This window comes from Tiliqua scincoides, chromosome 7, assembly GCF_035046505.1.
Source record: "Tiliqua scincoides isolate rTilSci1 chromosome 7, rTilSci1.hap2, whole genome shotgun sequence".
NCBI lineage: Eukaryota > Metazoa > Chordata > Lepidosauria > Squamata > Scincidae > Tiliqua > Tiliqua scincoides.
This window is the reverse complement of record NC_089827.1, coordinates 59,767,900-59,792,782: the sequence shown is the minus strand read 5'-3', so window position 1 is coordinate 59,792,782 and position 24,883 is coordinate 59,767,900. Positions and strand designations below refer to the sequence as shown.

General features: G+C 42.9%; 1 protein-coding gene across 1 annotated transcript; it reads left to right on the top strand.

Moving 5' to 3' along the window:
• The first annotated feature begins 469 nt into the window (after nucleotides 1–469).
• NFAM1 (NFAT activating protein with ITAM motif 1) lies at nucleotides 470–24,592 on the top strand. Its single transcript, XM_066634155.1, has 6 exons — nucleotides 470–554; nucleotides 4,182–4,517; nucleotides 8,865–8,977; nucleotides 11,293–11,397; nucleotides 18,154–18,240; nucleotides 22,310–24,592. The coding sequence occupies exons 1-6, from the start codon at nucleotides 500–502 to the stop codon at nucleotides 22,364–22,366; spliced, it is 753 nt and encodes a 250-aa protein (XP_066490252.1). The 5' UTR covers nucleotides 470–499; the 3' UTR covers nucleotides 22,367–24,592.
• The last annotated feature ends 291 nt before the right edge of the window (nucleotides 24,593–24,883 follow it).

Sequence of the window (24,883 nt, the reverse complement as noted above, 5' to 3'; positions counted from 1 at the left end):
CAGTCACAGAGGTCTCCTCAAGGCAAGGGAACATATGTTCCTTTACCTTGGGGCTATATTTTGGCTACATCAGCCCTGGAAAGTTTGGTAGGATTGGACCCTAAGGCACTTTCTTTCATGCATGTGGGCTGCTTTTTTCATTTACTGAGGCCTGAGCAGAGGAACATTATTTCAATTGTACCCTTTGCTAACGACTGGGAGGAGGATTGTATCCTATGAATTTGGCGCCTCAAGTACGAGAATGTCTTGGATGAGTCCTGATCCGGTCAAGTAGGAGATCGGTGATGCTGTCATAATGTTTTTGGTGTGTTCAGTACCCAGAGGCTCAAAAGCAGAAGAAGTGGAACAAGGAACAAACTACCAGTAATAGTTTGTTCTTACTCAAGCTGCCACTCCTACCCTGAGAAAAGGGAAGAGCAAGAACGAGAGGCAATTTCAGGACACCCCTTTGCTCAGCACTTGAGAACTTTCAACCAGGAGCTCCTTTTCTTACGCTATTATGGTCTTCAGTCTAAATATTGTCATCTTGCTTCTCCAGGTTCTTCAATGCAAAGGTAAAAAAAAACAAACCCATACCCATCTTTTTCCTTTTCTAATCCTCATTTGCTTCATTTTAACTGATCTCTTCAAGGTCTGTGTGCCACCATTCTAGGGCCCTCTTAATTGTTACAGTATTGTGCACTCTTGTCTTTCTCTTTCTTCCTGCTTTTTCTTCCATCCCCACCTCACCCTAGCCTGTGGCCTTCTCTTAAATTACCAAATAAGAAAAGAATGGTATTGGTGCTGCTGCTGTGATCAACCTTAGGCAAAGATGTGTCCTGGTGGTGGTCCAAATCCACCAGTCTTAAGACACACTGCCTTGAAAATATGTGAGAACAGACAAAACAGGTTGCCAAGAATGGCTTCAGTGGTTGCGAGGGCAGAAGATGGTTTGAAAATGAACTCTCCGCCTCCATACTGTTCCATTCAATTCCAAGGTGGTCATAGAAGGTGCAGCAAAAAATAAGTGGTGGGTGGGTGGGTGGCGGAAATGGAGTGGAGTCAAGCTGGGAACTCTTTTTCCTTTCTCCCATCAAACTTCATGAGCCCTTAGAAATTAAATTCAGTATTTATATTGTGATGTGATCAGAATGTTTCATAGACATATTATCTATCTCAGCAATCCTGTGAGGTAGGCTGGTATGACTATCTCATTGTTAGAGAGGGTGAAGGGAAAAGACTGTACAATTGTATGCATATTTACACAGAGTAAATCCCACTGCATTCTGTGGGTCTTAATCCTTAGAAGTGAGTTAGGATTGGAGACTGAGGCTGCAATCCTAACCACACTTTCCTGAGAGTAAGCCCCATTGAACAAAATAGGACTTACTTCTGAGTAGACCTGGTTAGGCTTGTGCCCTGACTTGTTTAATAATAATAATAATAATAATAATAATAATAATAATAATAATAATAAATAATAATAAAACTTTATTTTTATCCCGCCCTTCTCCCAAAAAGGGACCCAGGGCGGCTAACAACATATAAAACAAATTAAAACATAATTTCACAGATAAAAACATATTAAAAAACACATTAGCAGAACCCATGAAAACAGTAGTCAGAAGAGTCAGAATAAAAGAGCATAAAACAGCAGTTCTTAGAGGAATCGGGCCTGTAAAAAAGCAACTAAAAGATATATAAAAGATGTTAAAAAGGCCAGAACGTCAGAAGGCTTGGTTAAACAACAAGGTCTTCAGGCCTCGCTGAAAGGACTCAAGAGAGGGAGCCATTCTCAAGTCAAGGGAAAGGGAGTTCCACAACGTTGGTGCCACTACTGAGAAGGCCCTATTTCTTGCCGCCGCCCCACGTACCTCCTTAGGCGGCGGCACTTTGTTACATTGTTTAAGGCAATGTAATTAATTACTGGCTGAGATTTGGAATAGAGGAGATCCAACTCAAAGATCATATGCCTAACCATGGTCACCTCATTTGTCAGACAAACAAAAACAATTTATTTTAAATTTGTAACTTGTCCATCATGCAAGAATTAGGTACAGTAGTAGGATTTTACTCAGGATTCGATTGGCAACACCCTTTTTTGTAGCATGTGGTTCCACTTTCTTGTATACATTTTTGAGAGATACTCTGCCAGCTGATTTGTGTAGTGTACTTGGTCTCTGCTTGTGGCACACTATGGGCTGAATTGCACAGGTTAATGGAGGAGGGGGTTAAGAGTTTTTTTTTTTGCCTTCCAACTGAGGACTGGCTTTGCAACTATTTCTGATTCTATGTGTAGAGCTCTAGAGAGTAAGTGCTCTCTCCTCACTCCACACAGACACATAGATAGCCATCTATTGCAATAAGGTCAACTGATCCCAAACAGAATTGAGCAGAGGTATGCCATAGTATCCAGCACCCATACAAATACATGCAAATATATAGATAACATAAGACTGGTTGAGCATGGAACTCATGGGAAAGCCTTTTGGTTGTTTCTCAGAGGGGAGGGGAAGTGATCCTGCGAGCAGGCTGTTGGGCTCCTGCTGGGTCCTGCTCATGGATTAATCCCTAAAAATGAATAATCATTCCTCACAAAACTTGCCTGTGGGTTTACCCTTGTGAAATATCTTCAAAAAATCTACGTCACAGGAGGCTCACAGGAGTCTCATTAGCCTGCAATCTCACATAACACTGGCAAATATACACACTGAGCATTGACCCACTTAGTGCATCCTGGTGTGTGAGATAAAAATAGATGGTGTGCTATACAAAACAGCCAGTTTTGAAAATCCCCCCTCCCTGCCCGTCATCAGACCATAATACTGTATTCTAGAAAGCTGAGTAATCAGGCCACTTCCTCCCATCACTTTCCACATACCAGAATTACAAAAACTGGGGTGGGGGGTGGGGAACGGAAATCAGCAGCTGCACAGATGACAAATTCCGATAACACTTTGCTAATGGACTCTGTATAGCATTTGAAATTTGCCCTTCTGGTGCAGGCAGCAGCCTGTCTATTTCAGGATAATCTCTCTCTCTGGTATTGAATAGAGTGTTATCAGTATAACAGTCTCTGTACTCATGCGCTTCATTCTGCATGCTCCAGGGCTGGTACATTCAGAACTGTATTTCTGACATGGGCATTCAAGAGAACAGAGGAGGCAGGTTCACAAGTTGCCCAGGCACACATGTGGCAGAGCAACGGAGCAAACTTTGAGCTCACCCACCTCACTGAACAGCATGTAGAATGTTTGATGTTAACCAATGTCTATGTGTAAATGTTCATTTGCAAATTAACTCCACTACCCCATCTACCCCATTGGTGCTCTCATAGACTTTGGTACACACTAAACATTCCACACCGTGTGAAAAGTGTGCGTTTCATTATCCTTGTCCTGTCAGCTGGGGTTTGAATTCAGGTTTGGATGAGGAGGATCTGATTAGATCAGTGAGAACAGGACTGGATCCCTTTCCAGGCCCTGACACTGTGTTGGAAGTGGAACCTGGATCTGCCAGTAAGAGGTTCAGGACCTGAAGCCCCAAGAGATCTGAGCCTGATCCCCTTGGGGAACCAGCTCCATCCACACTAGGAACCTTGTGTCCTCCATGCCTGCATGCTGATGAGGGGGGATTTGATGGAGAGGAGGAGGGCAAGACTCTGGTCCAGGTAGCTATCCTTTTATGATTCTCCATAGTCCAGGCAGGGGGCAGAGTCTCACAGAGGGGAGTAATTTAGCCTAACACCTCTGTTGACCTCCTGATCTAGTTGGGCCAAGTTGCTCACTAGGAGCTGAAGTCCTGCAATTTCTTTTTGGCCTTGTAACCCCATTGTGCATTGTGGGTTCCTCATGGTGAACGAAACAGCACAGCTTGGGACACTGTGACCTTGAGGTTTGTTCCTATTCTCTCTGCCTGGAAAGTTATGGTGTAGTATGAGCTGACCCAGCAAATGGCAATTGGGCTATGTACAGTTGGGTAGGTTCCTTAACTGAATTTTGTGGTGTAGGCTACTGAATCAGGAGCCATTTTCCTCTTATTTAATGAATTCATATGTGGTGAAATTTTCTGTCTCTTTGTGAGCTGAACTAGGCCTCATCTCATGAAAATATAATGTTGCCAGATGAGGGCACCTGTCTAATCAAGAGTGATTTTCTCCAATCCTGGGTAATGCTGTAAAAACAATGCTTTCTTGTTCACAGGGGCGGTCAGTGTTCAACAGGACCATTTGATCCAGACTGCTTTTGCCAATGAACAAGTGAATACAACCTGCAAGGCTACTTTTCCATATAAACCAGAATATTTACAATTCCAAATTATTTATTACCGGATTGATTCAACAGGCAATGAAGTAACAGTCAATACTTTACCAGTCTCTGAAATGATCCCACCTGGACAGGAGAACAACACAGCAACAAAGACTTATCACCTGCACATCAAACCCACTGCCCATGCCTCTATTACTGATACCTACTACTGCAAAGCTCAGTGGCACAAGGAAATAAGAGAGGGGTTTGGGACATTTATCCTTTTTAGAGGTAAGCACTTGAAGAAGGCTTGCCAAAATTGTCAAGGTGGAGAGTTTGGACAACAAAAGCAAGTAAAGGGATTATCATCTTTTATTTTATGCAAAAACAAGCTAGAAAATTAATCTATTTTATATAGCCTGCATGCAAGTCAGTCTACATGCAATAGTCTGCAAAGCCCTGGTTGAAATCCACATAAAAGAGGAACTGAGGCTGAAGATACGCAAGGATTGAGGAGTGTAGAGGAATACAGGATTGAAAGTGGTTTGAGCAAAACTTTGGTGTACACCCAGAGTTCTTTAGTCCTACTGCCATGCTAAGCCAAACAGGTTTTTTTCCTCCGGGTTTTTTAAAATGCTTCATATATTTAGTAATAAATAATAATGAAGTATATGCAAAGTTATACAAAAATAAACAGTTCAAATATGTGAAAACAGCCATTCTAGTTGCAATATAAAATCCATAGATCCAAATTTACATATACTGTACAAAAGCCAATGCTAAACAATTGCTAATATAACATAATTTCCCCCTTTTTCCATTTTAGCATAGCTTCAATAGATCCTGCCTTCTCTGTTCTCTGAATGCACATGTTAGAAATATAGCCTTTCCCAGGGGTGGCCAAGCTTGCTTAACATAAGAGTCACATATGATAAACTTCAAATTTTTGAGAGCTACAAGAATGATGTTTGAGGACCACACTATTTAAGACGCATTTAAATTCTTGAAAACATTTGCTCACCATGAACATTAAACATAAGTTGTAATCCAGTGGACTATCCTTTTAACAGGTAAATCATTATAAAGCTTGAAAAACTTTTATTTACCTTTTATATTAATTGGGATGCAAAAAGTATCTCAGCCAACATACTTCTGAGAGCCACGCATGACATATAATGTGTGGCTCTCTGAAATATGCTGGAGAGTTTGGGGACAGAACAGGGTGGGCAGAAAAAATGGGAGATGAGAGCCACCAGATTCAGCCCTCTCCCCTCAACACCCCCCCAGTTCCTCTCCCAACACCACCTCTTTACTCCTTTCCCCATCCATGGCCCACTCCTGCTACCAATTTACTTGTGCTTGCAGAGCCTCCAAATGCCTGTCATTGTCGTTTGTGGCAGTGGTCCAGCAGCACATAACAGTGGCTGCTTTAGCGTCATCATAAAAGATGTTGTGCTACCAAAACACCTGAGTGAATTAATATGGTGATGGGAGAGTACAAGAAAAATGCTGGTTAATGTCTTAGTACAAGAAGGTTTTTACAAGATCTAATATAGGTGGTATTTGACTTCAAGAAGGTTGAATCACATTTATAAAGCATGTCATGAGTATTGTTGGAGATGTGGTGTGACAAATTTGGAATTGCTCAACAACTGTAAAATTTTTGTAAAGGTAATAAAAATAATGCAAGGTACTCTTTGTTATGAGTTGCTTATGATGCTAAGACTTTCCTCATAAGGTACATGAAGAATTTGGTATTGAAGGATGATCAGAAGCCAATTATAACCTTACTATGAGTAGCATGGATAGTAATAGCTACTTGGGAGGAGTGGAACCATTTGCTGTTATTTACTGGCTGAAAAAAAGTGTGGATTTCATGCACTTGATCAAGTGAATGTACTATAAGAGATCTAGGGAAGAAGACAAATTGAAGAAATTTGCCCAAACATGGATTTTGTTTATAAATTGCAATAATTACCAGGACAATGTTTATCCACTTTGTTTTCACTAATATGATATTGATTGTGTTTTCTTGCTCTCACTTTCTTTTTTTTGTCCTGTTTGATGTAAATTGCCTGTGGCTGTTTATCTTTTTTTACTTGAAATGAGGATGCAAAAACTAGTGTGAGCTGCTCTGGAATGTCTGATCAAGCTGTGGAATAGAAATCTACAAAAGAGACCAGTTAGAAATAAGGCCAACTAGGATGCAAGGGGCACCTTTGTTTGGTGCAGACTTCATAGAAGCACCACTGAATCTGATGGGGAAAGTGTGTAGGATATGCACAAGTTACAAATACATAGGGTGTTATGAAACACCAGTTTAGTGCCACTCAGTGAATGTATGGAGAAGGGCAGACCTTGTGACAAAAATGGCCTATATTGGCTGAATTTCTAAAGTTTGATCAGCTTGAGTAGCTCTTTTAAAACTCCGCCAACAGAATCCAACACAGTCATAGCCTTCAAACTGAGGCTAAGTCGTTAGTATACCATACAACTGTGCTGCATAAAGTACACAATATAGTAATTACAAAAGCAATATATTAAAAGAATGCAAATAAGAATCTATACGTTCTAATATGGGGATCAGTACAAAATCCTTTTTTTAAAAAGCAGCAACATTGCAAATAAATATGTCTGCTAAAATAAAAATGTTTTTGCTTTATGTCAAAAAAGCAGCATGAGAACCAGCCAAATCTCCACTGGTCTCTCAGAGCTGTGGCACCAGCAGCATAGCTAGAGGGGCTGCAAAGCACTAAGCTTTGCAGGGATCCTCACCGTGCCATGCAAGCAGCACCTCCACCTGCCATTTGGAGCCAGGCATACTCCTCAGTTTTGCTCTCATGGTTCGGAAAGGGTCTGAAGGGGAGGAAGAGGGGCCACTTGCATGGAGCAATGAGGCTCCCTGCAAAACTTAGTGCCCTGCACTCTTCTAGCTATGCTACTGAGTGACATGCTCTGGGCTGTGATGCCGGGAACTTTGGGCCAAGGGCAATTTCCTACAAGGAAGTTCTGCTACTCTTGGGTTAATTCCACATAGCTACCCCTTATCATCAGCTAGGTGGTGTTTTACCATTTTCATCAATGTGGTCTTGCTGCTGACTTCTCACAGGACAGTTACATTGCATTTGTGTCCCATTAGCATTCCTCAGGTTCTTTCCACATGATATAGGAAGCTACTGTATTTCCAAACCCATTTGGTGGAGTATCCAGTGTCATGTGGTTCATTTGTTTAAACTTCTTGAAGGCCTCATGCATGCACACTGTTAAGCATTGGAATTGATAAAACACCAAAAAAGTATTTACTTCCTCATGTCTAGATGTAAATTTGCTTGTTTCTCTCTCATCCCGTCCATCTGTAATGCTGTAAATAATAACTGGACCCCATGAGAAGTGTGTTTGTTTAATTTCATTTCCTTTTTTTAATTAGCTTTGAGCAACATGCCTACTTACACACGTGCACATTGGGGGACTTTAATATTACTCCCCCAAGAAATTTAACTTTGCTCCAAGTCATCTGCTATTGCCTTTGACTCTTCACCATTACTGACCACCCATACTGAGCCAGATAAACAGTATCCATGACATTAATTTCCTTTTAAAAAAATTGCTGCATGTAACGTGTGCAGTTTTGCATGGGCACACAGCCAAAGTTTAACCTTGTTGTACCAGGAGCTTTAATTTTGCTCATCCTTCCTCATCAATGGCTGAAGGGTCAACATTAAGAACTAGGATTAGATAAATGTGGAAGGCGGTCAGGCAGGAAAAAAGGCTGGGCAAAATCATACACAGTGGGGCAAGATAAGAGAGCTTGGTACGTGCAACAGAGTGATTTGACCTGTGTGTTGCCTCTAGATTGTGAGGTAGCATATGGAAAAAATAGGGGAAAACAATAGCATGGAACAAGACTCACACAATTCCTATTCAGTGCAATGGGGCTTCAGATGATCTTCCTGATACATTGTGTCCAAAATATGATGTAGACCAGTGTTTCTCAACCAGTAGTACTTGAGGTGGTGCCTGGTGGTACTCGAGTGACCCCTGAACCTCTGTTGCCCGGCAGTGAAACCAGGAATGCCACGCAACAAACATGATAGGAGGCTCCAAAGCAAACTTTTAGAAAAAGCTCTCCCATTCACCCTGAGCCTCTTACGGGTGTTTGTTGCGTCACATCTGGCCTCCCAATCCAGAAGTGACTGGCAATTATGTCATCACCCGTAACTTCTTGTGGTATTTCTAATAGGTGGACCATGTGAAGTGGAGGACAAATGTTGAGAAACACTGATGGAGAGAGAGAGAGAGAGAGCGCAAATGGGTAGCTAAGTCCACATTTTGTGAATTCACCCATACTTTCCCTGACTCTCAGTTCTAGAACTTCTCAGATTCTCTCCAAGATGTGTTGAACAGAACATCCAATTTGTTATTGTTTTTTAGACGGTGCCATCAATGCACATTGAGCTACCTTTCTGGAAGTTGTATCACTACACAGTGCACATGATCATGCTTACTGGTTTCATTATGGATTGTTTTTAGACTTACCACAGGTATTATTTTTAATGCTACAGATCTTTAACATCCTTGAGTGGCTCTCATCCTTGAGTGTTGAATAATGGACTTCCCTCTTGTTTGATCTCTTTGCAGACAAAGGATATACAGAGCCCCTCTTTACCATGTTGGTGTGCCTTGTTGTCATTACCATTATTCTGGCTGTTTTGAGCATCATGGGAACAGCCCTGTTGTTCTGGAAGAGACAGGCAAGTTCTCTCTTTTGCATCTTCATTTCTTTCATATTGGAAGTTCTTGTTTTAGAGCTCTGTCATTTTATTCTTCACTGCTTTGAGAAGATTAGTTCATTTTTAAAAGACGTCCATAAATATTTTAAATAAATAATGCATCACACAACACATTCTGATTTATCTCCATCATACTGTGTTTGCTGCTAGATTTGGGGGGAGGAATGGTAGCTCAGGGATAGAGCACCTGTTTTTCATGCAGAAGACCCCAGGTTCAATCCCCAATATCTCCAGTTAGGGCTTGGAAAGGTTCCTGCTTAGTCCTTGTGTGTCAGCATAGGACCAATGACCTGACTCAGGAAAAGGCAGTTTCCTATGCCAAAAGTTTGCTTCTAGTATGAATGCTAGTTTTACAGCACTTTGATCTGATTGCACTTTGCACTTTGATTTGATTGTACTCTAGCAGGGGAGGGGGGAATAGGATTGGGCTGTTAGGAAGATAGACTACTGTAGGCTAATGGTGTCTTTTGCACCAAACTGTTTGAGAAGCAGGCTGCAATCTTATACACACCTTCCTGAAAGTAAGCCCCACTGAAGATGCTGGGACTTACTTTTGAGTAGACAAGCATAGGCTTGTGCTCGCAGTCATGATGATGTTGCAGAAGCAAGCATCCAGGTTGCCCATGTTCCATAAGCGACATGCACAATCTGGAATGCCAAAAACGACTGCTCTCTAACTTTCCTTGAGCATCTACTGCCAGGCAAAACTAGCCTGGGCCCCTGTCTTTGGAGAGCAGGAGTAGCTCGCATTTTAGGTGCTTAAAATAGCCAACTACCCATCAGGTAGCCCACTGCACTGCATTAACAATCAGGTTTTTATTCCATAGGGAGGTATTCCATAGGGAGAGAGACAAGGGCAGCAAGACCTTGTCTCTGATCTCCTAAATTAGCAACACCAACCAGACCTTAATCTGGCTCTGTTTACATTGGGATCTCCATAGCAGAGGCATGGTGGTTGGAACTGGTTGGAGGCCAGGAAGCAGAGAGTGGGTGTCAATGGGCAATTTTCACAATGGAGAGAGGTGAAAAGCGGTGTGCCCCAAGGATCTGTCCTGGGACCGGTGCTTTTCAACCTCTTCATAAATGACCTGGAGACAGGGTTGAGCAGTGAAGTGGCTAAGTTTGCAGACGACACCAAACTTTTCCGAGTGGTAAAGACCGGAAGTGATTGTGAGGAGCTCCAGAAGGATCTCTCCAGACTGGCAGAATGGGCAGCAAAATGGCAGATGCGCTTCAGTGTCAGTAAGTGTAAAGTCATGCACATTGGGGCAAAAAATCAAAACTTTAGATATAGGCTGATGGGTTCTGAGCTGTCTGTGACAGATCAGGAGAGAGATCTTGGGGTGGTGGTGGACAGGTCGATGAAAGTGTCGACCCAATGTGCGGCAGCAGTGAAGAAGGCCAATTCTATGCTTGGGATCATTAGGAAGGGTATTGAGAACAAAATGGTTAATATTATAATGCCGTTGTACAAATCGATGGTAAGGCCACACCTGGAGTATTGTGTCCAGTTCTGGTCGCCGCATCTCAAAAAAGACATAGTGGAAATGGAAAAGGTGCAAAAGAGAGCGACTAAGATGATTACGGGGCTGGGGCACCTTCCTTATGAGGAAAGGCTACGGCGTTTGGGCCTCTTCAGCCTAGAAAAGAGACGCTTGAGGGGGGACATGATTGAGACATACAAAATTATGCAGGGGATGGACAGAGTGGATAGGGAGATGCTCTTTACACTCTCACATAATACCAGAACCAGGGGACATCCACTAAAATTGAGTGTTGGGCGGGTTAGGACAGACAAAAGAAAATATTTCTTTACTCAGCGCGTGGTCGGTCTGTGGAACTCCTTGCCACAGGATGTGGTGCTGGCGTCTAGCCTAGACGCCTTTAAAAGGGGATTGGACGAGTTTCTGGAGGAAAAATCCATTATGGGGTACAAGCCATGATGTGTATGCGCAACCTCCTGATTTTAGGAATGGGTTAAGTCAGAATGCCAGATGTAGGGGGGAGCACCAGGATGAGGTCTCTTGTTATCTGGTGTGCTCCCTGGGGCATTTGGTGGGCCGCTGTGAGATACAGGAAGCTGGACTAGATGGGCCTATGGCCTGATCCAGTGGGGCTGTTCTTATGTTCTTATGTTCTTATGTTATGGTGTGAATGCTGGCTGCAGAGTGCCTTTATGCTCATTGAAAAGGTAATGAACAGTGGAAAAACAAATCTTTTAAATTTATAACTAGTGCACTGCTATCTTCTCCCATTTGTTGTATCTTCATGAATAGGTGGTGTGTCCTGAGAAGTGCAGACATGTCAAGAAGTGCCCATCTCAGGGGCTGGAACCTAAACACCCTTCAGGCAGCTCAGAATCTCCTGGGTCCATCTACACTGTGAGTCTCTTCAGCTATCCTCACTTCCAGAATGACCTTTTGTAGTGAACCTTGTGCATGGAGTGGGCAACTAAAAGCTAGTCCAGGGAGAAAGGCAGGCTGCTTTTGATTGCCATGGAAAATAGAGACAGTGAAGAGTAATGTGTCCAATAGGAGAGGGAAGGAGAATGAAAAATGACATTGGAGAGATCTGTCAGTAGAATTAAAGATCAATAAGTCACCGGGCCCTGATGGCATCCACCCAAGGGTTATTAAGGAATTGAAGAATGAAGTTGCAGATCTCTTGACTAAGGTATGCAACTTGTCCCTCAAAACAGCCACGGTACCAGAAGATTGGAGGATAGCAAATGTCACGCCTATTTTTAAAAAGGGAAAGAGGGGGGACCCGGGAAACTATAGGCCGGTCGGCCTAACATCCATACCGGGTAAGATGGTGGAATGCCTCATCAAAGATAGGATCTCAAAACACATAGACGAACAGGCCTTGCTGAGGGAGAGTCAGCATGGCTTCTGTAAGGGTAAGTCTTGCCTCACAAACCTTATAGAATTCTTTGAAAAGGTCAACAGGCATGTGGATGCAGGAGAACCCGTGGACATTATATATCTGGACTTTCAGAAGGCGTTTGACACGGTCCCTCACCAAAGGCTACTGAAAAAACTCCACAGTCAGGGAATTAGAGGACAGGTCCTCTCGTGGATTGAGAACTGGTTGGAGGCCAGGAAGCAGAGAGTGGGTGTCAATGGGCAATTTTCACAATGGAGAGAGGTGAAAAGCGGTGTGCCCCAAGGATCTGTCCTGGGACCGGTGCTTTTCAACCTCTTCATAAATGACCTGGAGACAGGGTTGAGCAGTGAAGTGGCTAAGTTTGCAGACGACACCAAACTTTTCCGAGTGGTAAAGACCAGAAGTGATTGTGAGGAGCTCCAGAAGGATCTCTCCAAACTGGCAGAATGGGCAGCAAAATGGCAGATGCGCTTCAATGTCAGTAAGTGTAAAGTCATGCACATTGGGGCAAAAAATCAAAACTTTAGATATAGGCTGATGGGTTCTGAGCTGTCTGTGACAGATCAGGAGAGAGATCTTGGGGTGGTGGTGGACAGGTCGATGAAAGTGTCGACCCAATGTGCGGCGGCAGTGAAGAAGGCCAATTCTATGCTTGGGATCATTAGGAAGGGTATTGAGAACAAAACGGCTAGTATTATAATGCCGTTGTACAAATCGATGGTAAGGCCACACCTGGAGTATTGTGTCCAGTTCTGGTCGCCGCATCTCAAAAAAGACATAGTGGAAATGGAGAAGGTGCAAAAGAGAGCGACTAAGATGATTACGGGGCTGGGGCACCTTCCTTATGAGGAAAGGCTACGGCGTTTGGGCCTCTTCAGCCTAGAAAAGAGACGCTTGAGGGGGGACATTATTGAGACATACAAAATTATGCAGGGGATGGACAGAGTGGATAGGGAGATGCTCTTTACACTCTCACATAATACCAGAACCAGGGGACATCCACTAAAATTGAGTGTTGGGCGGGTTAGGACAGACAAAAGAAAATATTTCTTTACTCAGCGCGTGGTCAGTCTGTGGAACTCCTTGCCACAGGATGTGGTGCTGGCGTCTAGCCTAGACGCCTTTAAAAGTGGATTGGACGAGTTTCTGGAGGAAAAATCCATTATGGGGTACAAGCCATGATGTGTATGCGCAACCTCCTGATTTTAGGAATGGGTTAAGTCAGAATGCCAGATGTAGGGGAGAGCACCAGGATGAGGTCTCTTGTTATCTGGTGTGCTCCCTGGGGCATTTGGTGGGCCGCTGTGAGATACAGGAAGCTGGACTAGATGGGCCTATGGCCTGATCCAGTGGGGCTGTTCTTATGTTCTTATGTTCTTATGTAGAAAGATTGGGAAGAGGTCTGCCCATATTTCAAGAAGGATCTGTCTGAAAGCTGAGAAGACCCTGTTTGAAAGTCAGTGAGGGGAAAGCTCTGCCTTTTTGGAAGAAGAACTCAGCCTTTTGAGCCTGAAGGAGAGAGAGACCAGAAAAGAAATCCAGAAGCTGCGGAGATTGAAAAGGCCTCCAAACACCTACTGTAAAGGGACTGTCATCCACTGGCAGTCCTGGGGAGGGTCAGGGGGTGCAAAAGCACTACGCTTGTGGGGCTTGTGGGGGAACCACTGCCACGCCCCTGCTGCACTGCCACTGCTACCTGCCCTCTGGAGCCCTTCTGAGGGTTGGAGGGGCCCCACAAGGCATCTCCTTGCCCTCCTTTTAGTTGGAAAAGTGTAAGTACTGTTTAACGGCTCTCCCTGGAGGCCTCACTCCTGACATCAGACGAAGGCTGGCGGCTGAGCTTGGTGGTTGCAACTACAATAGTCAAGGCTGTGAAACAGCGATGTGTGTCAGTGTTTCACCCAGGGGAGAGGAAATGTTGTAAAGGAATTAGGTGACTGTGGGCTAATGGAACCTGCTGTTTGATTTAGTCAATTTATGTATTTGTTAGGTTAATTGGTTAGTTAACAGCACTAACTTAGCTTCAGTAACATCTATAATAGAATGTATGTTTTCTCTAGCAACTGAAGTGCTGTACTACTGCTTGCTTGCTTACCCCCAAAGTAAATCTAAACCCAGTTTGAGAAAGGATCCAGAACATGTGTTCTTTTGACTAGAATGCACACAGTGAGGATTTGAACCCCACTTGAGTAAGTACAGTAGTATAAATGAAGTTCTGCACTGTTACTTGAACTTGCCCAGGTGCAGGAGCAGCTGTACAAGCAGATTGACACCCTGCTTACTACACTGTTCTATGCCTCTAGCCGAATATTCATATGCCAGCCAGCATTTGTATCAGGAAATATGGGTACTTGATATGATTTTGTAAGGGGTAGCAGACAAGGTAAGAGGCAGTTTTTTCACTTGCCATACTGTTTGTAGATATACACTTCATGGTGTGTAATCTTGTAAATAGTGTAGCAAAAATAAGCAGCTCAGGCACCTCAGGTATACCTGTAAGTACATTTGGTAATTACTGAAAGGTGAGCATCCTTGAGCCACTGAAGATATCCAGCAGAACACTGGTAGAAGCAAACGTGCTCTTATGACCTAAATAGGAGTTAGGATTGAGTTCAGATGTGCTTGCAGTTCATGCATTCCCTTGGATATTAGGATACTGTACATTTACAAGCAGTAGATTTTAACTATTGTTTTATCATTACCAGTCTATTTTAGGGCAAGCAGTTTGATTCTCATCTGATAGGAGTAATTGTTAGAGAATTATTCATCTCTCATTTGCTTTGGGAAAAGTCAGAGCTAATGATGATTTGAGATCATGCTCAAAAAGGGGAACTGAGAATTGCAGAACAAGGGAAGAAACTTCAGTCTAGTTTTCTTTTCAGACCTGGGCTGTGGGCAGTCACTGAATAGGGTTGCTAACCTTGACTGAAGCTGAACATTTTTTTCCCCAGCATGATGTAATACTCCTGGGGGCTCTGTTAAAATCCTAGAATTGCTTTCAGTCGTCCCGAGGAGATTGCTGCTGATTCCTGGAGATGTTGGGCCAATCCTGGAGAGTTGGCAAGAGCTGAGCAAAAACAGGAAATTAAAAGCTAGGATCAAATACTGTGAATACTACTGTCATGTGGCAATTCCCAGCCTAAGCAGGAAGTCTTTATAGTTCTTCCTGGTCAGGGAGAGCCAACAGCCAGCTAGGAGGGGTGGAGTCATTCAAGACCCCAAGAGTCTTTCCTTTCCAGGAACATTCCAACCTGTACTCCCTGTGGCTTAGCACACTGTTTCTCAAACTGTCGGCCTGGACCCACTAGGTGGGTCGCAATTTCAGATGGGTCCCCATTCATTTCAACATTTTATTTTTATATTAGGCTTGATGCCAACATGGTATGTGACATTTAAGGAGATCTGTACTTTTAACAGGCTACAGTGTATATGCTTTAACAATTATCTTCAGCAGGGCTTACTCCTGGGTAAGCATGAGTAAGATTGCAGTGTAGGATTGTTAAAAATTTTCCCCTGCTTGATGATGTTGCTTCCGGCCATGACATCACTTCCAGGTTAATGATATCACTTCCGGTGGGTCCTGACAGATTGTCATTCTAAAAAGTGGGTCTTGGGCTAAAAAGTTTGAGAACCACTGACTTAGCATGTTGGGCACAGTATACCTGCAGATCTGTGTCTTTGCAGCTCTAGGGTCTTCAGTTGGCCCTAAATGCTGCACTCACCCTCGTCTGTGATTTTGCACCCTGCTGTTTGGTGTGTTTCCTTTGCTTTTCTTCTGGCAGAACCCAAACAGGTTGCTATCTGCTGCCATTGTGAGACCATCTGACATCTCTTCCTTAGGGCCAGAGTGGCACTGGTGACACCAGTATCCATGACCCCATCAAATGAATGAGCCAACCCCGCTAAAACCTGCTGACTGTGGTATTTGGGGGTTTTCTCTGCATCACCCTCCAGTTTTCCACCTCTTTTGTTTTTCGATCAAAGTGGGAGGGATTGTACTAATTTAGTAGTTTCCTTTGAAACAAAGTGTGTGTGTGTGTGGGGGGGGGAGGAATCTCTGCGACCATTTGCTCATTCTTTTTGTTGCATTGCCATTCAAACTTCTCAGTTGTTCAGTCTTCCTGCAGGTGTCCCCTGCCTATCCTGTCTGCTAAGGCTCCTCCCACCTTCCTGTTGCCAAGGAAACAGCAACCATAACTATGGCAACCTGCACAAACACCCATGGAAAAATCCTCCTAGCTGATATTTTGGGCTCTTCAGAGAGAACTTCAGCATCAGTGCATCTGATATGCATCGTTAGTGTAACTCAGATCAGAACTGGTCTCACTGGAAAGGGCTATGAACATGGAAGTGAAAGGAGAGGTCTGGCTTTCTCTTCAAAATGCAGCACACTGTACTAGAGCCAGCCTATCTCTCATTGGGTTAATGCAGCGATTGTCAACCTTTTTCGTCTCATGGCACACTGGCAAGGCACTAAAATGGTCAAGGCTCACCATCAGTTTTTTTGGCAATTGACAAGGCACACTATGTGGTCAATGGGGGCTCATATCTCCCAATGGTCCTATTGATAAATGACCCGCTCCCAAATTCCCACAGCACACCTGGGGACCATTCGCGGCACACCAGTGTGCCACAGCACAGTGGTTGCAAATGGCTGGGTTAATGGGAAGGAAAGGGATGGGGGAGGGGGGCAAAACGGGCACAGTGCCTGGTATTTAGTGACTGGCACTGCATTCTCTCTCCTCTCCGTTCACCCTTCCATTGAGGAGACTGAGACTGACTGGGAAATCATGGATTTTCACCACAATGGTTGTTCATGGAAGGCACACGCCTTACTCCCCAGTAAGTGTAGAAGGCCAGAATTTCTGGGACAACATAAGTAACTAGCAATAAGGACTGTATTTCTACCTAGGCACGTTTGGGGTAAAAAAATTTTCCTGCTCCATTCACATCAAGCCAACCTGTGAACTTTACCAGTGTAGCAAAGTTGAAGTTTTGTGCGTTTCCTCTAAGTAGCTACCCGGCTCACTCTGCTGGGTGCAAGTAGTTACTGCATCACTTGTGTCAAGCTATCTTGTTGTGGCCATCCAACCAAACCCATGCATTTTTCACCACCTGCTTGTTGTACTTTCCACCCCTTCCGTACTTTTTAAAATTACTTAATCTTCTGGGTTTTTAATAAACTGGTTATATTCTGACTCATTGCCTGCCTAGCCTATGTTCACTGGTAATTCAGTGGACTGTCATGTTGGATCATTTGCTGATACTATTGCAGTTGAGTTTGCCATAGTGTCTGTGCTCTCCTGGGAGGGAAGGTTCTTTTTGTTCCAGATGGGCTGCTCTCTGCATAGATTCCTCAGCCTAGGATAATGGTAGCAGATATATCTACCAATTCCTCCCCCTCCCGATTCAGCTGCTGAACTGATAAATCAGTGAAGCAGAGAGCAGGAAGCACTAGAAACCACTAGGCCAGGATTTCTCAACCACTGGTACAAGTACCACTGGTGGCACTTGTGGTGGTGTCTGGTGGTATTCACAGGACCCTGGATGTCTGCCACCCAGCAGCGAGACCAGCAACACAACTGACAAACTGGTAGAAGATTGAGCTCCAGTGTGTGCTTTTTGCATGTTCGAAAAAGCCCTTCTGTCTGCTCTGAGCCTCTTACTGGTGTTTCTAGTGTCACATCTGGCCTCCCAACCTGGATGTAACTGGCAATGATGTAACTTCCGGTGATACTTCCCATCGATGGACCATGGGAAGTGGTACAGTGGGAAACAAATGTTGAGAAACACTGCACTTGATCAGCGATTTTCAACCTTTTTTTTAAAAAATCTCACAGAAGACTGACAAGGTGATAAATTTTCAGGGCACACCATTGGTTTTTGAGAATTGACAAGGCACACTGCACTGCCAGTGGGGGGCTCACATCCCCCAATGGCCCTACTAATAAAATGACCCTTCCCCAAACTCCAGCAGCACATCTGTGACCATTTGCAGCATACTAGTGTGCTGTGGCACACTGGTTGAAAATCGTAGAGTAGCACCAGATGCTACTCTACTCAGTCAGTTTCCAGCCTTCCCTAACATATGTGAATGTGGACTGTGAACATGAGTACTGTGCCATGAGGGGCTAAGCTGAACATATATGTGTATTTGATTACTGGGACTTTAATTTTAAAAGTAAACATATTGCTGCAAAATGGTTTATTATATTCTCTCTCTCTCCTTTCGACTATTTTCCTCACTTCAGGACTTAGAACCCCGTCAGTCTGGTGTCTATTTTGTCATTAAGAAAGACAAAGGCAAGTCATCATTCAGAAAGATGCCTGCAGCTGAGGTGAGTCTGATAACTTTGTCATGGCTCTGCTGAGGGCTTCTGCTTAGATTAGCTGCTGTTATAGAAACTGTTGCATGCCCTTCTGTGTAGGGGAGAAGTCAGCAAAATGCAACATGTCATGAGCTGCAAATCCTGGTGCATAGACAATCCTCCATTGCAGCTCAACACACTGTGCATCTCAGTCTGAGGCATCTTCTGTCTACATCCTCAGCTACAACCAATGTGACTCTGTGGTTTATCTCCTGTCATCCTGAACAAGGCCCAGATAAATTCAAAATTAGGGGAAACCACTTCCCTAGCATGTATCAACAGGATCATGTGTAACTAGTGATAAGATAGCACCAGTTCTTTAGTGGCAGACAAGTCTACAAATCAGGGGCTTCTTCTTAACCTTGTGCTGCAAAAATTCTACTCTACATGATAGGACTAGGCTGTTTTATGTGGCCAGCAGTGATCCAAGCTACCTTGAAAGGTTTGGCAGCATAGTGTTCCCAAGCAGACCATCATGAAACCATTTCTAGTCTAGTTAACATAACCTATGAGCAGCTCAGTGGAGATCTCTCCTTCAAAATACAGGTTGTCATCCTGGAGTACACAGGAAATTGAAAAGGCAAACACTCTTGAGATGACTGCAGAAACTAATGTCACAAATGGTCTCAAGCCAGGTCTCGGAATGTTTGATACTTTACCATAAGGTGCTTGTCATTCTTATTTCAAGTGTCTCTTCATCTTTGCTGCATTTGCAGTAATAAAAAACGCAATGAACATGCACAAAGTTTGGTTCCTTACCCCCCCCCCCCCATTGCTCATATCAATAAGTTAACAAAATATATGTTAGCAAAATATGTACCAGTTCCTCTGGGCACTGGACACTGAGATTCTATGTCACATGAGGTATGTTCAATAAAGGAAAGACAGACAGCAAAACAGGCATAGTGCCTAGTGGTTAGTGATGGAACTCTTATCTTTTTCCGTTTCACTTTTTAACTGGGTAAACTGAGAGTGAACTGGGAAAAGGTAGTTCTGTAACAAAGCTAGAAAGCTCAGACAGAATGAAGTCATTTTGAGAGATCCTCCCACCTGGAGAGTCTCCCTTAAAATCAACCACTAGTGAAATGTGGATGGTCTAGTTAGACAGGGCAATGGACTCCCTCCTGAGTGAACTGAGACCAAGCAGGCAAACTGTAAAAGTAAAAGAAGCTCATTAAAAAGATGAAAAGAACAAACCAATGGAGTGAAAACTACAAGAGATAAAAACAAAGTACCACTCAATTAACAAAAGGAGAAAAGGTGGGAGATGGCAAAGGTTAGCAAAGGTGCTGAAAAGCAATTGGAAAATAAAATAAAAACCCTGATGTCTCTAATTGGGTATGATCCATACCCTACTTACTCTTGCTATTCCAAGGTCCTAGTCCAGGAACACTTGCAGCAAGGTGAGCAGACAAGCTCAACCATGATGCATCAGATGGTTCCATGTCAGACCTAGGTGAATGTGCAAGGGGTAGGAGATGCATAACTCCACTTTATAATTCTGTGAATGTCAACCAGGTTCCGTCTGTGGGACTGGTTACTTGAAGGGGGTGCTACCTGAGTTCCTGAATTTCCCCCCCTTGAACATCAAGTGGTCTGTACTGGCTGGCTCAAAGCCAAATCCTTTGTTTACTGGTCAGTTAGGGAAGGAGAATTTGCTCCGCAATAAGCAACATAGGATAATGACTGGCCTCTGGATGACTTAACACCCCCCTTTGGGATATCACAGAAGTCTCTGGGACACTAGAAAAGTCTCAAAAGTGAAAGATAGTTTTAAAGGGGGGGGGGAGGAATCAGGGGTTTTCACCATAGCTCATTTTTTGCAGTAGAATGAATTCTACTAAAGGTAACTTGTTAAAAATGTGCACTAGATTGCAGTCAAAGTGGTATCACTTTCTAGATCAATGAGTAGCTGAAGTATTCCAATCTGTCAGGCTTTGCAGAACCTTTCATCAGGCAAAATGTGTGTTCAGAACATTAAGTAATGACTCCAGTAATTTTAAAGAGCAATGTGACTTGCATTAAAAAGTCAAAAATATATAAAAACTCTGAATACAAACCAAGTTTTCAAAATGTCAGAAAGTCTCTAATACCTTCTCTGTACATGAGTTTTCCTGTATTGTGAGGTACAATATTTATCACATATTCTGTTTTCATATTAAAATAATTTTCAGGTATATTTTATATGCTTTTCCAATATAGTGCTTCTCTGGCCCACAGTCTGTTTTTTAAACCAATACATGGTTAGAGTGTGAATACCTGTTGCAGCCCCAAGATCTAACCAATTCAAAGCCAGAAAGGATTCAAAATAGAAATTATCGAATGAGAGCAAAAAGAAATTGAAGGCGCACATACATATGAAGAGTCTCTTGCATTTCTTCTCTTTCAAAATGAAGTGTATTTTGTTGCAAGCTACCTCAAATTAGAAAGAGAACATTTTGGACTTCACTCTCATTAATCTGGTGTCTTGTTTCCATGCTTGGCTCTGAAAAAGAATAAAGGTTGCCAGAATATCTCTCTCTAGACAGGACCAATTGGGATGCCAGCTGCTTAATTTCCAGATTATGTCTGTATTGCTCTTGGGTCTAATTTGGATGTTGGTTGTTCTCTCAAAATAGCAGATGTGGAGTCAATTGTAGTTTGGCATCATTGCAAAAATAGCATGTGTGAATAAGAAACACGTGGAGCTCATCCATGTCCTAAAATGCATTCTGTAGTATGGGTTGCAAGTGAGATTCTCTGTTTCCAGCTGGCATGCTACGTTTTTTGTGAGTATGCAGGAGTGTGAGTGTTTCCCACATCTAGCTGAAGAAAGTAACCTCAGAATCACCACTTGGAGATGATAATGTTAAGGTAAAAATTGAAGTCAAATTTAATCTGTGGTATACACAGTGTTTCCATTACTTCTGTGTGAAACCTTACCTTCACTGTTGTCATGACATTCAATTGTCTGTGAAGACAGAAAACTGAAGTACAGAAAATATCCTGGTTGAAAAATTTTGGAACATCTAAGACCGTTTAACCAGAAGAAGTAAAAGTGTTGAATAAATCTAAGCTTTAAATACCCTTCTTCTACAACCATTTATATCCTAGAATATATTTTCAAGGTGGAATAGCATCTGGGGGTATACTGGTGCAGACCATACAATACCAAACTTGTGTGATTTAATCCTGAAAGAGTTGCTAAAAGCACAAACCTAAGGATGCCTGCTCAGAAGTAAGTCCTTTCAAATTCAGTGGGACTTACTGCTGGATAAACATGCATAGGACTACATTGATGTGTTCTGTGAAGACCAGGGGATTAGATCACCTCAACTGGGTAACAGCTAGAGAGGCAGCTGTCTGTTGTAGCAAAAACATCAACGAGCCTGTCCAACCCACAGAGGGCTATGGTGAGACAACTGCCTCAGGTGGAGCATTGCCAGAAGCAACAGGTTGTCCCCCACCCACCAGCCACATATGCTGACCCTACCCTTGTAGGGTCAATTGCTGCAGCTCCTCCTCATGCTCATCCTGCTTCCTGCCTTTTCCAAAGAGGGCAGGGAAGGAGTGTGGAAAAATAAAGCGATGACCACAATAGCACCAACAGGCAGGTACATGGAAGGGAGGATTAGATTGGCCCCGGGTTGGAGAGGAAGGGCCAGGCAGAGATTGTGGGCAGGTGAAAATTGGTGTGCAGGTGAAAGATGGGAAGGTCGCAGTTTGGTGGAAAGATTGATGTGCGCTGTGCACCAAAGGGGGGAAACTCCACACTCTTGGAGGCCTTGCCTCACCATCTCAGGTATCATGGAAACCTGTGCCAAGCCTCACAAGAGCTTTGTAGCACCTTAAAAACCAACCATTCTCTCTGTGTGTGTGTGAGAGAGAGAGAGGAGAGAGAGAGAGAGATCCTATTTAAGCCTAAATGGGTAAACTTCAACTTGTGAAAGGTGAGGTAAAATGGATATTCTTTTCCAAAAAAGAATAATCTATATCACTATTCACTCTGGCTACAGCTATCATAATGATTTTTTTCCCTCTTGGTTTCACCTATTTTTAGGTGTCTCAGCAGGAAACGCAAAGAGAAATCAGTGATATTGTGTATGAGAACCTCTAAACAGAGATGTTGTACCACACAATTGTACTGACTTTAACAACTCAGAAGGAAGACCTGAATTCCCAGTATAGCTGAGCATGGAACAAACATTTGTTGTATAAAGTAAAAAGGCCTGTTGATCTTTGTGTAGCAGGATATCCTGGGAAGACACCATCAAGCAGTCCAGTATTGTTCCTGCATAGTATACCAGATTCAGCTTTATGGCCTTGATGCTCTCTGTTGAACAGGACTGATTAATAAAGTGGGAACAGGAACTAGGAGAAAGAAGAGAACTGTACAGACAAATCCAGAATGTCTTCAGCCTACTGGCATGATTTGTGACCTCAATTCCAGAGAACCTTGTTTAGACTATTTAGTGGTCCTCCAAACAATATTCCATGTTGAATCCATAAAAGATATTTACAAAGCCTTGCTGACTACTAAATGCTACGTTCTTGATTTCTGCTGGCTCTGTTGCACTTGGTCACTATAAAGCATATTGGTGAAGTGATGAATTTGTCAGATTTTATTGTGCATTTTGATTTATTATTTCACCAATTAGAGTAATGTATGTAACATAGAAATGGTTACATGGGTAAATTTTCTATCACTTGGCTGCCTTCTCCACATGGAGATCTCTTTATCTGCTAGAGTTCATTATCTGACCAAGAAAAGAGAAAAAGTTGAACTAAATTAATTTGATTAATGTGCTTTATGTAGTGAATAAAAAAAGCCTGGGCCAGTGTAACTCCAATGTAACTCACAAGATTAGATCATTCAGACCTCTGTAAATATTATGAAATTCAAACTGAGCTGCCTGTTTCTTCCAGTTTTATTTGCTATATTGTGTTTTGGAGAATAGAGACTAGCTAAGGTTGCAGACCCAGGAGATCTTTATGTTTAAATTAGAGTGGTCTAACTGTTCTCTTATTATAGCTCTGTTCAACAAAATTAGTTAACAAAAATTAAGTTTGTGCCCTCATGAACCAGTTTCCTCCTCCCAAATGAATTTGCCCACCCACTTTGGTCACCAGCTGCAGCCCTACTCCATGTTCCCTCTCCTTTGGACGTGTGATTGACACAAACACAGGATAGGGCCTTTTTGGCTGCAGCCCCCAGCATTGAAACTTCCCTTGGAGGCCTGGTTGGCCCCCTCAGAGATATTCTTCTGCCACTTTGTGAAGATTTTTTTGATTACACAAATTTTTGGTTGAACTCCCCTTCTTTTTTGGATGCAGTTTCTTTTTGTTATGTATTATTTCTTTTATTTTTCATTGTTTCATAATGTTTTGTTTATATTTTGTGGTTTTATCAGAATGTGAGCTGCCTTGATGTCCTCTTAGGGCAATGGTTCCCAAACAGTGAGGCATGGCTCCAAAGGAAGCCATGGGATACTCAAAGGGGAGTCGTAGGATGTCCCCAGCATCCTCTTCCCAGGCGCCGTCATCTTGGATCTCACGAGAATAGCGAGAGATCTCACATAATCCAAGATGGCAGGCCCTGGGAAGAGGATGCCATGGAAGAGGGGAGCTGTGTCGCTGGTAAGTTCGGGAACCACTGTCTTAGCGGATGGAAAAGTAGTATATAAATGCCCAGATATTTCTTCTGGAAATAGTTATTGATATTTTTATTTATTGAAAATGTTTTTTTTTCTGTGTTTCAAATTGTTAATGTTGCCCAAGCAGTCCACTTAAGCCATTTCTGCCCAACGCTGCATATATGCAACAGGGATTAAGGCAGATATTTGACTTTAACCCATTTCAACAATGATGTACTATACCAGGAAATAAATCTAACCGTATTTAGAGTCAGACCATTGTCCTAGTATTGAACGTATACTTGAAAACTAATTCCCAATGTTATATATTTACAAAAAATCCAGAGAGAGCTGAATTCCACCCCATTCCTCTCCCCCACTGGCTTAGTGACAGGACCATTAAAAGGGTTTTATAAATTATAGATTCCAAAAAGATCCTGTGTTACCCTAATACCAACAGAGCAATTGTAGCATGTCTTTGTGAAGGCAAAGCTTACTTGAACAGATGCATGAATGGAGAAGGGGGCAGAGGTTCTGTGAAAGAAAATACATTTTTAGTGCTTGCTTCATGTGTATAATGTTATTGTGTGTGTAACATCTTAATATAAAAGGAAAACATTACACTTGCTGATAGATGTGCAACATGTGATCAGATTGACTGATGTTAAACCTCAACAGGAACTAAGTATGTTAATCCCTCATGCGATAGTACTGTACTCAGTATGACCATTAAAACTGGAGTAGACCAGTTTCTGAATATGAGTCAGCAATGGTTCCACTGTTACAAACAATGTATGGGCTGCAGCAACAGAAACCTTGCACATGAGTAATAATGTAGTTCTGCTTGGTAGGGGCTTGGCTGCAGCTAAAATACATTCAGGGTGCAATCCTAATTCCTTATGTTAGTGCTTTCCAGCACTGGCATAGCGGTGCCAATGGGACATATGCTACATCCTGCAGTTGGGTGTCACTCATGGAGACCTCCTCAAAATAAGGGAATG

Coding starts and splice junctions, on each gene's coding strand:
- NFAM1 (XM_066634155.1), top strand. CDS start 500: ATGGTCTTCAGTCTAAATATTGTCATCTTGCTTCTCCAGGTTCTTCAA. Junction 555..4,181: donor CCAGGTTCTTCAATGCAAAG/GTAAAAAAAAAC, acceptor TCTTGTTCACAG/GGGCGGTCAGTGTTCAACAG. Junction 4,518..8,864: donor GACATTTATCCTTTTTAGAG/GTAAGCACTTGA, acceptor ATCTCTTTGCAG/ACAAAGGATATACAGAGCCC.